At 38.8% G+C, this 13980-nt stretch overlaps 1 protein-coding gene across 6 annotated transcripts in view; it reads right to left on the bottom strand.

The window, feature by feature from the left end:
• Nucleotides 1-13980, bottom strand: part of DCLK2 (doublecortin like kinase 2) — a 76525-nt gene that overhangs the window by 8954 nt on the left and 53591 nt on the right. For all 6 annotated transcript variants that reach the window (XR_013394195.1, XR_013394194.1, XR_013394196.1 and 3 more), the window contains 5 exons: nucleotides 12615-12672; nucleotides 10192-10311; nucleotides 8869-9015; nucleotides 3260-3393; nucleotides 2353-2430 (listed from right to left, as the gene is read on the bottom strand). Coding sequence is in view for 3 of the 6 variants with exons in the window: in XM_028742873.2 (XP_028598706.2) it covers nucleotides 2353-2430; nucleotides 3260-3393; nucleotides 8869-9015; nucleotides 10192-10311; nucleotides 12615-12672 (537 nt within the window). In the remaining 3 variants the exon portion in view is untranslated. The remainder of the gene's footprint in view (nucleotides 1-2352; nucleotides 2431-3259; nucleotides 3394-8868; nucleotides 9016-10191; nucleotides 10312-12614; nucleotides 12673-13980) is intronic.

Raw genomic sequence — 13980 nt, 5'->3', positions numbered from 1 at the left:
ATTTAAAAATCATTTATGAAAGCTAAAAAAATCCAAAGTTATGTTTATTTATTTTTATTGATTAGTTCAGAATTTGCAAACTGCTCTCTGTTCAGAGAATACCCAAGAAGAAATATAATACACTGTTCAGAATATAAACGTAATGGAGATCATTAAACAATTAGTCAGATCTGTATCACTCTGCCCTAATTTTCATTCTTATACAACTTTGGGCTCAATTTATTTAAGCCATACAAGTAAAGAAAACAGGTTTCTGGCTGCTTCCTGTCAGTGAAAGACTTCAGAACACCTCAGTGGCTCTAAAGTGGCACAATTCTCCCTACACACCAAACAGTCTGTTACTATGGGCAATTATACAAGATAGGGAAGAGATGCTAGCCTGTTCTAGCTGCTCCCATCCTGAGCAGTGAAGGAACGTATCATTTCCTCACACTTGGATTCAAATTATATGTTGTGCAGGATTTTATAAAGCAGTATTTATATTTATTTATAAAAGTATTTATATACTGCCATATCATAAAATAGCAGGGCAGTGTACAACAATATAACATGAAACATAAAGCACCATTCTGTGATTAAAAAGAGCACAGTCATCTGAATTCAATTGTGCAGAAACTGAATCCTGCCCTCACAGGTCAAGGCAGGAACAGCTGGAAGAGGTTTGCAGTTGTGGGGATACAACTCTGAAATGTTTGGGTGGTATTCAACTAAGTTTGTTTGGAAGAGACTTATTAAAATTAATGGACCTAAGTTAGTCATTAATTTCAATAGTTCTACTCTGCATATACTGGTAACTTGGTTGAATACAGCCCTTTACTGCTAACATTTCAGTTTCCTTTGCATTGGTATACTGATTTATGGAAGCTGCTTTGCTCACCAGAACTGATTACCTCTTCCTATTGCCATGTCCCATGGCAGAGGTGGCTAACTTGTGGCCCTCTGGATGTTGCTGAACTCCCACCAGTCAGAGCCAGCATGGCCAAAGAACGATATATACGATATTCGATATCTTTATTGTCATTGTCCCATGCAGAACAATGAAATTGAAAACAGTGATGATAGGAACTGTCAACAACATCTGGAGGGCCACAGGTTGCCCATTCCTGCCCTACAGGATATGAGCAAACATTTCACTATGCTTTGTGGGCTGTGGATGCCTTTCATGAGGCTAAGGACCATTTCTGCAAGAGGAGCTTAGAGATGAGCCAAGATGTAAGAAAGAAATGTTCAAGAAATGTAAGAAAGGAGAAATCAATAAGGAAGATTATACATGAGTTCTGGGCACCACAGTTTAAGAAGGATATTGACAAACTGGAACGGGTGCAGAGGAGGGTGACTAAGAAGATCAAGGATCTGGAAGCCAAGTCTTATGAGGAATGATTGATGAAATTGGGTATGTTTAACCTGGTAAACAGGCAACTTAGAGGAGATATGATATCCATCTTCAAATATCTAAAGGGCTGTCACATGGTGGATAGATCAAGCTTGTTTTCTCCTGCTCCAAAGACAAGGACCAAAAGATTCCAGAAAGAAGATTCCGACTAAACATCAAGTAGAATTTTCTGACGGTAAGAGCTGTTTGACAGTGGAACACTGGAACAGGCTCCCATGGGAGGTGGTGGAATCTCCCTCCTTGGAGGTTTTACAGCAAAGGCTGGATGGCCATCTGTCATGGATGCTTTAGTTGAGATTCTTTCATTGTAGGGAAAGGTACTGGTGATCCTCAGAGTCCTTTCCAACTCCACAATTCTATGATTCTAATATGAATATTTTTTGCACTCCTGGAAGCCCCTATATTTGATGAATATATGAACTGGCTCAAGAAGTCCAGCTACCTTGACCACCAAAAGGTTTGTAATAAATGAAAATTGTGAATCTAAAGACATCAGATACGTGAATGTTCTAACACCATATGCTGATTATAGTTATAAGATGTCCAAGTCCAAGTTCTAACACTAGAGGGCAAGCTCTGCATGCTTAATACAACAGATGGGTTCTGAAGAAAGAGACTCAAGGACAAGGTGACAAAGATGCTGGGAGCCTTGCCTGCCTACCTTTGACAAACAATATAGCCTATTCATTTCTTCCTGTAATGAATATTGCTCTTCTTTCTGAATATTCTGATGGCAGATAAACTGAACGCATTACACTTAACAGAATAAGGAAGGAAGGAAGGAAGGAAGGAAGGAAGGAAGGAAGGAAGGAAGGAAGGAAGGAAGGAAGGGAGATATATGGCCTGTGAAATATGAGAGAAGAAACAGTATTTATAATACTTATAATTTAAAGATGGAAAGTGATGTAGCGTAGAGAGAAACAGATCATCCATTTTAAATGTCACTTCATACTACTTACCTACGAAATGGTGGAAACCCACATAACAGTATGAATGTGATGACACCTGCAGCCCAAATGTCGACCTTTAAGCCATATCTGTAAAAAAGAGGAGGGGGTGGTAATGACATTTTAAAGATACTTCCTCTATATGCACGACAAGATTCTGCACAGGAGGTTTTCAGGTTTATACAAATTTACTGGTTCGTGCCATTTTAATTTCTAATTTTAGCAGCACACTAACAGCAAATTTTCAAGCAAAGCTTGACAAAGCTTGCCATTGACCTAGAAGTAAAGATCAGGCTGAGATTAATTTGTTCATATTCTGCTACCAGATATTATTATATTATATATCTCATGGTATTCCATATATCATCCAATGTGAAAAGAATATTTGGCTTTGTTCAGATGTAATGTCAAATGATGGTTTGGTGTTCACAAATTCCTTTCTTCCTATCCCTCCTCCTCTCACATCTTCAGCTTGATTAGTAACTTGTGCGGTTTTGCCAAACCAAAGTTTTCCATTTCAGCTGAAGCCTATGGCTTCCATTTAATCAAAAGACTATGGCTTCTGCAAGCCTCAGGAAAAACCCAATAGTCTGGTAAAACACCTGAATCAAGCCTACATAAGCACATACCTGTGTATACAGGGCCTTAGGATAAATGGGTTCGTATCAAACATTAGTTGTACTTGGAGTAGACCTACCGAAATCAGCAGAAATTGCTAATTTAGGTCTATAAATTTCAATGTGTCTACTCCAAGTAAAGCTTAGTTGGATACAACCCACTGATTTCAAATATATTTCCTGTTCACACAACTATACACAACCACTCTATAACTATTCTTAAAACATATTAAAAGGTGCGCACACACTTTCTTACACCAAGCACAATAATAAGAAACCCCATTTTAATAATGCATGTTCACCCTGTCTCTGCAATGATTTCAGGAGCTACGTATGTTGGCGTGCCACAGACTGTATAGAGGGGTCCTTCAACCACAGTGGCTAGTCCAAAGTCTCCTAGTTTCAGCGATTTTGTCCCATCTGGATACTCACAAACCTGGGGTGGAGGGGTGGAGGGAGGAGAAAACAGAGAAGGAATAATAACTTGTTAGTGGAGAAACATAGGGACAATACCTTACAAGACTGTTGCTAAGAATTATTGCATGCAAAGTGTATTGAGGGGGAAAGTGCAATATAAATGCTACCCTGCCCTATAAAAGTAGATAACACATTCTAGTTATTCTAAGTGGAAAGTGCCTTCTAATGTTCATCAATAGGTGGCAACAAGTTTGTAGAAAGCAAGTGATATAAAAACTTAAGACCTAATAGCAATACAGTGGTACCTCGGGTTAAGAACTTAATGCATTCTGGAGGTCTGTTCTTAACCTGAAACTGTTCTTAACCTGAAGCACCATTTTAGCTAATGGGGCCTCCTGCTGCCACCGCGCCGCTGCTGCGTGATTTCTGTTCTCATCCTGAAGCAAAGTTCTTAACCTGAGGTACTATTTCTGGGTTAGCGGAGTCTGTAACCTGAAGCGTCTGTAACCTGAAATGTCTGTGACCCGAGGTACCACTGTAATATTGTAGTAGACAAGAATGATACAGACACTGGTCTTGGCATATGAAGGCTACCATTTTATTTCAACCTGCATTCATGTCAATCAAATCCAAAATTAGTAAGACAGAATAACACAGGAACCTAAGCAGTTATCCCCCCAATATATTGGCCTGGCTTTCCATGCTGCTCTCACCTGAGTGCCCTCCCCGAGGGAAAACCCTGTGCTGGGTCCCATGAGTCAGTAAAAGCAGGTTCCCACCTTGCAGTTGCCCCCACATTGCAGGGCAGTTGTGACTGTTTACAAGCACCTCCCATTGCAACTCTGTGTTGGTGCCCTGTCCCCTGGCTAGTTTGTTGGGACACTCGTCCTTTCACTCCAAACATGCCATAAACACATACACACTCTCTCATGAACACTCTCCACCCACCATCAAACATGTGACAAAAAATATTCTGTCCAGAACAAAGGGCTGCTATATATTATCCTTTAAAGCTGAAACTCCAAGGAAGGTGAAAAAGATGCTTCTCCCCAGCCAATCTAGATGCCATGGAAAAAGAAAATGTTTCATGGTCCTCAGAGTTATGACCTGGGCTAACTCAAAAACCAAGGGAGGGAAGATGGGTCACCCAGTCTGAGTGAGACTGAGATGTGTCCTGGGTCTTAATACATTGCAAACATACCGGCTCTCATCTTCAACGCACCATTATCAAGGAATTTTAATAGGTAACTGTAAAAGCAAATCAATTGCTTTTTTGTGGAGAGTCTCAATTAGAAACCATGGGTGGGTGGGTGGGTGGAATTAGCAAAGTCTGTGGGTAAGTCTAATTAAAGCAGCTGCCTACTTAAGCATGTAAATAGTCTTAACAGTCAAATTTGGTTACAAAATCGATGACTAAGAATCAAATGGTGGGGAAGATATTCTGAGGGAAGTGTTAGAAGGCCTTACAGAGCTTCTTCTATTCTTATATTACTTACTTCTGAACTATACTGTCAGGGAACTCTTTGAAGAAGTAAAAGAAAGTACATAAAACGATTGGCGTATAGTTCCAATGGGCATACCATAGATCAACTACATCTCTAAAATATGCCTGTTTAATTGCCCAGTGTGCCTTTTTAATTAGTTAGCAACATAATAAACATATACTTCTAAGCAGCTCTCTGCAAGAGATGCTTTTCCTGATGGTGCTCTTCAGATGTTTTGGCCTACGTCTCTGACCATTCACCATGATTGCGTGTCGAGACCCCGCAGCCACCCCCTCATTGGAAATAACTCACATGAGGACACGGATATTAGGTTTATGTTATAGGGCAAATTTTGGCCACAACTTTATTGAGATTACAGAATGTGAGCGGTATTGGCTTAGGCATTGATTGGACCTGACTATATTTGACTCCTGCCCATTGTGCAGAAAGTCCCAGTAAGGGTAAGCCACCGGTAGAGGGAGCCCTGTCAATGCGAACCAACTCAAGCTCCCCCTGGTGTTCCCATCGGGGGTCATGTCAAGGCCTTAGCCCGCCAGCCGGGCTTCAGACTAGATCAACACCCCCGGATTCCTTTAACGGAATACCCTTAAGCATGGAGGGGCAGGTGATGGTCACACCTCCCCTCCCCCACACAAGGTCAAACAATGCCTAACCACCACAAGAGCCCCAAAGGCTCGCCGCCAAATACCCTCACATCTGTAACCAATGCCTCAGGCCCTCTGCAATGTCAGCCAGCCATATATCATTCGGCCGGGATCCCCCAGGCAACAGGGGACAGAGTCCCCCGCCCCCGGTGGGGAGTGGGTGGCCACATGGTCCACCGTAACTCCTCCCCACTGGGAAGTGGAGCGGATTTGCTGGGGTTGAAGTTGGAAACTTCAGGAAGGCACCAGGTTGGGAAAAGCTAGCTTATGTATTGAAAAATCTCCCTAGCTCTGTGCGTTATATAGAAATATTGCTAAAACTATTCCTTTGAGTCATGGCAAAATATGAATGACTTTGCTTTGTTGAAAAACTTCAGAAATTCTGATAGTGCAAATAGATAGAGATAATCATGCAGGCGTAACAGAAACAACAGTGAGATGTAGCTGCTAAAAAAGCTAATGCTATTCTAGGCTGCATCAACAGAAGTATAGTGCTCAAATCAAGGGAAGTAATAGCCCTGCTCTATTCTGTCTCGGTCAGACCACACCTAGAGTACTGTGTCCTGTTCTGGGTGCCACAATTTAAGAAGGATGGTGACAAGCTGCAACATGTGCAGAAGGGGGCAACCAAGGTGATCAAGGGTCTGGAAACCAGGCCTTATGAAAAACGATTGGCGTTTACCCAGGGTTCATGTTTCCTTCTGGAAATGAGGCACAGAGGAGACTATGGTGTCTTTATGATATATGGTTAATTTACACATATATACAACCTGAGTCTGCGATGAAGGGGTTTCCATCATCAAGAAAACTGACAAATTCAAAGCTGGATAGCTCGGTGCTGATAATGTCAGGGTCACAGGTTTGATCCCCGTATGGGACAACTGCATGTTCCTACATTGCAGGGGTTGGGATTAGATTATCTTTAGGGTCCTTTCCAACTCTACGCTTCTACCTCAAAAGGGCCTTGTTTCTCCCATAGCCATGGCCTCTCTCTCTCTCTCTCTCTCTCTCTCTCTCTCTCTCTCTTTCCAGCCTGCAGCTTTTTGAATCCAGCTTCTAGCTCACATGACTTTCTAAACTCTGGCTTTATCTGTTGAGGGAGGGGGCCCCCACCCAGTTGTCATCTCACACAAGCCCCTTGAGCCCCTTTGGTTCTTGCAATGGCCCATCACCCAGGAGGCGAGCCTTGATTGGTTAGCTTTTAACACTTGCTAGATCCAGGGATTAGAAGTCTGGCACCCATTTTAACACCCTGAACCTTGATAAAATTCTAACACTTAATTGATCGAGAAATTTAGGGGAGTCTGACACTCTCAAACTCATGACAATGCCCTTTCCCCACATAACAGAAGGACATTCTCCCAAGACCCAAAGACCCCTGCTAAAACAGCTGCAGGAACTAAACAATGTTTACTTAGCTTTAGAAGATTAGTTTAAAATTTTTATTGCATATTTTTAAGATGATCTCATATAAGAATAATTCTTATTATTTCTTATGTTGCGATTTATGTATAGCTGAATTATATCATATCATTTTATTGGGTGAGTTCTTATTGTTGATTTTTCTGACTGTTTATCACTCTTGGGAACAATTATTAGCAGAAAGCCTTTTTCATTAAATAAACAAAAATGTAATGCACTGCAGTACCTCACAGCCATAAAAGAAAGTCTCATGATTCCTGACAAAACATCACATATAAGATCCATTATTTTATATGCATATAGCAATGAAGAACTGGTAAAGTTGAATGCAAATCAGACAAGTGGCTGACATTATATCTAGCAACTAAATGTATTTCAATGATGAGAAATAATTTACATTAAGAACTATTATGTCATTCCAACCTGCAAATCAATGCCAATCATGGCATCTGTCAAGTAATCTCTTTAGGCTTTCTAAGTGAAAAGTGCATCTGTGCCTATTTATACCTGATTTGATTACTAATGAGAGCTTAAAGTGTCAGATTAGCCCAAGAGCTTCAACTCACTTAAGTGCCTGATGTCATTGTTATTATTGTAAAGCAGACAGGATCAACAATCGTGAATCACAGCCTGTACCTGTAAGTGAGCACTCAGTTCTTGCATGCTGCACTTTCCACAAAGAGAAACAAATCAAGCATAAGCATTAAAATGTTCACATTAAATTTATTAAATTTATTAAAGTTATTATTAAGGATATTTTTGTACTGGAAACATTATTAAAGAGATAAAATACTTCACAAAATAGATACTGGTTTTATCACTTTCACTATTCATATATGAAAACTTGCTTACAAAAAAGGTCTGTCTGTCTGTCTCTCTTTCTCTCTCTCTCTACCTGTGTATCTCTCCTAATACCCCTCTCCCGGCAAAACAAAATAGAAATCCCTCATATATGATATAGTCTCATGTCTGGATTTCATGTCAAGTCATTCCAGAGTTTGTTGGAATCACTGCTAGTGATTCCATCCCCTAAACATAGCTTTGCTCTGGATGTTTCCAGCTGTGGAAAGAGAAGGGGAGGCATGTCCCCTGATTTCCCTTTCCCTGTGCTGCATCCAGCATTCCCCAACCCCCCAGAGCAGATTTATTTGTTAGAGAACAAGTCCCATTAAAACCAGCTTCCTTTTGAGCAAACCTGCTTAGGATTGCACTGTCAGCTAATTTCTACTTATTTGCTAAAAAAGCACACCTTACTGAATTTAAAGTAAATACGTGCAAGAAATAGCACTTTGAAGTTTGTTTGTGTTCGAGTCTCACTTTATTACTTCAGCCGTCAGGCAAGAACTAAGTTGTTTTTTTAAAGTGCATTTATTAGAAATGCTATCAAATCAAATGTATGTCTTTGTGTAGGGAGATTCACATGGTGCCTTCTGATCTGGTTTCAAATGTTCTTAACGTGTGGGAAGTGGAAGCATTAACACAGATCTTCTCATGTTTTGGATTAGGCTACTGCAATATGCTGCAGGTGTGGCTTTCTTTGAAGATGACTCAGAAATTTCAATTGGTTCAAAATTAAGTGGCCAGATTATTGGATGGGTTCTGTTTAGATGTTATATAACCAGGGCCGGATTTAGGTTTGATGAGGCCCTAAGCTATTGAAGGTAATGGGGCCCTTTATATGTCCAGCTGTCCTTTGTCAACAACAAATTGTCACTGTAATATTAACAATGTACGGTAATATTTAAACTGAAAAGTATTGTTATAGATTGTTTTCAATATTTTATAAAAGTAGATGGAATTTAGGCACACCGTTATTTGTGTTTCTTTACACACACACACTGCTTCTCAGCACTTAACATACAGGTATGAATTTGCATTAACATGGCAAAGAGATAGGAGAATAACATGAAACAGGCAACATACCAATAGATTTTCTGGCTTGATATCTCTGTGAACGATACTGAGACCATGGAGATATTTCAGTGCACTGGCTAGATTGTAGACCATTGCACTTCCATCACGCTCTGTGTATTTTGTTGAAGATGTAATAGCATCAAAAAGGTCTCCTCCCTGTAATGGTCAGGAGGATCAAATAATTAAAACAAAACAAAATCCATCATATTTTATAACTGCTGAAGGAAAATCAGATCCCCCCCCCATTATGCAATGTTGGGGAAATCACAATGGAAGCAATAGGGTGAGGGCTGCACATACCTAAACCTCACCAAAATGAGTGGAACTAGAATGCTCACTGTGTGCTTAACATTGCATTCCTATGCACTCTTGCTGGTAAATGAAATATTGTTCAACTAAGTAGGGCTTACTTCTAAGAAAAGCACCACAGTGCTAAACTACATGCATGATTTTAATGGAGTTTAGGAGACCTAACTTCATTATACTAGACAGCAAATTCCTTATGCTTGATTATGGATGTTAAAAATCCCTGTGCCATGTTCACTTGGAGATATAAGAATGCCTTTTGAAAAATCAAATCTACAAAATTCTTGACTGAAATATAAAATAATGAAATCTTAGCAGACATTTTTCATGGGCATTACATGTGTTGCGGACCTGCCTGATTGGCATAAGTCTCTAATGGCTGACAATTCTCAACCATTAATTGCAAACAACACAGGTTTGATTTTTTTAATGTGCTTTCTAGCAGAGGTAAATATTGAGAAAAATAAATTGAACACAAAAATGCTCTTATTTAACTTTAAAGGGCTACTTCTGCCAAATGTGAAGTGAAATCTGAAAGTAAATAAGCACTGGATAAAGAATTCCAACATTTAAAAAAATTGAGGGAGAAAGGAAACCTGCAAATTTATGATGCGGTGGCTGTTTATGCTATACATAGGTGGTTACATGCCAATCTAATATTAATTTTAAATTGCAATTTTAAAACAGTGCAGAAACATAACACGATTGCGCAGCAAATTCCTACATCTGGATATCCATGATAACTTAGTATGTAAATGCAATGTATATAACGACCATATATGCCAGAATCAGACTTCAGAAATAATTATAATTTTCACATGTTACAAAATTTGCAGCTTAAGGCACATAGGAACACCAGCTATCACTCTGAACAGGAATTTCAAAAGGGGCTGGGAACTACTTTAGGATGGGAGAGGAAAGTCCCATGGTGTCACAACATTGTTTTCTGTACCATGACTATTATGCAGAGGTACTGGACCCTGGAACTTTCAGTATCTTCATATTCAGTGATGGAAAGCCTCTCACCTTGACCAACTCCATCACCAGGTAGAGCTCGGTTGCAGTATCCATCTCCTCTATTAGCATGATAATATTGGGATGTTTCACTTGGCGCAGTATGGAGACTTCATTTTCAATCAAGTGTTCCTATTTATTATTGGGTAGAGGAGAGGAAGGGAAAAACAAACCAAGACAAATCCTCCTTGTAACAATGTGGCTTTAAGATATAGTTTTCACATGAGAAAGCAGCTTCCTAAAGTGCAGCTTTCCACCACTATTCTTCTCCGCAACATTTACAGTGTAGTTATTGAGACATCTCTAGTGAAGCAACATAGGTATAGGCTCAACGATTTAATAAATCCTTTGTTACCAAGGGCTTCCAAAATGTTCCTCATTAAATTGATTTAAAAATGAAAAACAAGGCATGCCATTTTATTAAATCAGGTAAATCTTTAGACGTTTTCAGTTACAAGAAACCAATTGGGTATGCTCCAGGAAGGCCATCCACTTTATTTTAAAGTTAACCATGGTTGCTGTAACACTCTGGAAGACACCGAAACAACCATTCCAGAAACCTCACCTTTATCACAGTACAAACATACTAACAACATGCACTTCATGCATTTGTGGAAAACCCTGCGGGAAGTACATGTGAGCATTCTACGACTGATGAACATGAGCAGTGCCTGAAAAATTAGATGCGATTTGTCCTACACCATAAAATACCATTGAACAAATGGCTTTGGGGAGTCAATTTGCATCAAATCTGTGAAGTTTCGATAATTTTACCCTAACTATTTAGTTACTAAAAACCCACATGCTGAGCGTGCATTTCCTCCTGTGAAGATGTGGAACATTAGACGTGGCTTAAACAGATCGCACCTTTGAAACCCAATATGTGAGAGCATCAAAAGTCTTTCTGGAACAAACATATATGTCTGCTCCAAACAACTGTGTGCTGGAGAAAAGAAAAACAAAATATGAATGGGTTTTTAAAACATGGTTTATAGCTATAAACCTTAAAAAAATAAATCAGATCAACTGAGAAAATGAGGGGATTTATTATAATTAGTTAAATTAACTGTGTATCAGGAGGAATATAATAAATATCAAAGAATGTGTGAAATTTAGAGACTAGTGATATTTAAAGTGTTACCTATTAATGATTATTTAAATTTACTGTGCATGGTGCCGCTGATTTAGTGAACTATTGTTGAAGTAGCTACTGACAATTAGTAAGAAGCTTTTGAAGATAGCTTCATCAGTATTTTTGTCTGTGGTTATTGGGATGGTTGGGATTTAATGTTCTTCCTCCCCTCTGGCAAAGCTGCAAGAAGTTTGGAAGCTTCTGGAACCAAACAAACGGTTGTTAGTCTATGCTGAAGAAGAGATGCCCCTTTCAGCAAATATTTTCACCTCCATGAAAATATCAAAGGCTCTTGGTTCTAACTACCCTCAGTAAAGTCTCTTCAGTCTCTACACATATGAACATTCCTTCCCCATGCATCACTGAGGCTGTGCTTAGAATTATCATCTTACATTAAGCTCAGGGTCTTTTCTGTTGTAGCCCCATAACTTTGGAATGTCCTTTCATGAAAGGCAGCATGACATCCTTCCTGTTATGCTTTCATTATGACTTCAAAGTTTGGACTGTTTAAGCATTCTCTACTGTGTGTGTTTTATTCTGAAATTTGTTGTTTTACATTGTTTATGGTTTTTAATATACTGTGGTTACCATCTGGAGATTTACACTGCAGCTCGGTATACATTATTTTTAAATACATAAAACAAAGAACACTGATAAAACATCTGTTTTCTTAAAATAGGACTGATTTAAAATGCTGGGCTGGTATGTGAAAATCTCTTATTGTGGTCTGTAAGGTGCATTACAGTGCAACTCTTTAAAGGCAAATTCTGGAAACACCTTTACTCCAAAATACTTACCTTCATTCTCAAGACTCTGAAGTAAAATATATCCATATATTTAATGCATTTTCTTTATATAGAACATAAACTTCAATCCTTTTGAAGCAGCACTTTAGAATTTCCCACTGTTGTCCTAGTGATGCTGGTTTGGACCCAAAACACCATCCATTATTTTGTCTTTGTTAAATTAATGATGCAGATGAGACACATTTTCTGCTGACTTACAAATAATAAATTCACGAGCAATGTAAATGCTATCTTGATGAATGTTTTGTTACATCTGACTAAGCATAATTTTTGTGAATATCCATGCAGCTCTACAAAATTAATATACATACATGGTTGGCGGGATTTGCCCAGATGAATTGTAAATTTAAATACTTTTTGTAAGCGAAGCCAAATTTGACAAATTAACTATCTGTGAGTTTAAAACTCTATAATTCTGCCTTTACTTGAAATCAGGTAAGATTACTATGGAAGCACCTCCCCACCTTATAATGCTATAGCTCTATATTCTCTCATACCTTTCCACAACATTTTCCTTTGTCTATAATCTTCAGTGCATACTCCTTCCCAGTAGACCTACAAAGAGCGAAACAAAAGAGGAATATCAGGCAGAAATGCAAGGATTTATTCAACATGTGGGGTTTTTGTCTGAATGTACAGTGATGATAAAATTGCTTTCATCAATGTGAACAGATGACAGAAAGAAGGTATATCTGCTTTTATTTTGTTTCTCAGCAAGTCATGTCTGCTGTTGCCTTGACTACCAAATGCAGGCTTTCTACTATGATTTTCTCAAGTGTGACCTAATGTGTCGCATTTTGTCCCTGATTTAATGTTAGATGTTCTGTACCTTTCATTCAGCTCTTTTTAACTGGCAGTCATGTGGCAATTTTTACAGGATTGGTATTTCAAAGTCTCAGGGGTAGAAAGGTTCATTTTAACTTTTTTTTTATTGAACAAAATTAGATCAGCTATTCTGTAGTATAAAATTTATTGGACCACAAAAATTATTTGAAGACAACCTATACGAGAAATATTCTGTGGCCATTCTACCGATTTCTGCGAAATTTTGTTTTAAGAAGTCTGCTGCCTCCGTTCTAAATATCATGTCCTGAAAACTACAATGGATAGTTATTTCCACTTATGTTTAAGTGCTGCAGGCTTAAGAGGTGAAAGCATTTTAAATCTAGTATTATAAGACTTTAGCAAAAGAATAATATTAAAAATATTTTATGGTATATGGCTTTCAAAATGGTTGCAAAAGTGACCGTTAAGAAGATCAGACAGAATGAAAGACGTGGCCATTATGGTTCTTGGTATATGTAGTATTATCTCATCAACATGAAACCCCATTTGCAGGCATGCTCAAATGAAAATGACTCTATGGTTGGTAATTACTTCTACTACAAACTCACTGAGAATGCAATTCACCACACACTGCATTTTTAAAGGTTTCCGTTGAGGATTTTTTTCTTTTGTTTTAAAGGGCACACTTAATAAAGTAATTAGCACATGAGAGAACTTGCACATTCATTGAAAAGCAAGGTTTTGCGGCAACTCTTTGCCAGGAGTACAGAAGATTACACTGGTCTACACCCACGTAATGTGTGAAATGGCTCATACAGTCCAGCTGTAGCACACACCCCATTCCTTCCTACTGTATAAGACTTCTTGACAGCAGCAGGATTTAAAAATAAATAAATACTGTCAATAGCGTCCAGTTAGTATGAGCAGCTACAGCAGTAATAATGGTGAAGATATTTTGCTTCAGGTATAATCAGTTTCATGCTGTACAAGCATATAGCACTGGAATCGCATTTAGTAAGGATGGTTGTTATGGAATAATACAGTGCAGCAAAGCATCCCTGGTGTGAAAGCATAGCT

Source organism: Podarcis muralis, chromosome 9, assembly GCF_964188315.1.
Source record: "Podarcis muralis chromosome 9, rPodMur119.hap1.1, whole genome shotgun sequence".
Lineage (NCBI taxonomy): Eukaryota > Metazoa > Chordata > Lepidosauria > Squamata > Lacertidae > Podarcis > Podarcis muralis.
This window is presented reverse-complemented; position numbering and strand designations above follow the sequence as displayed.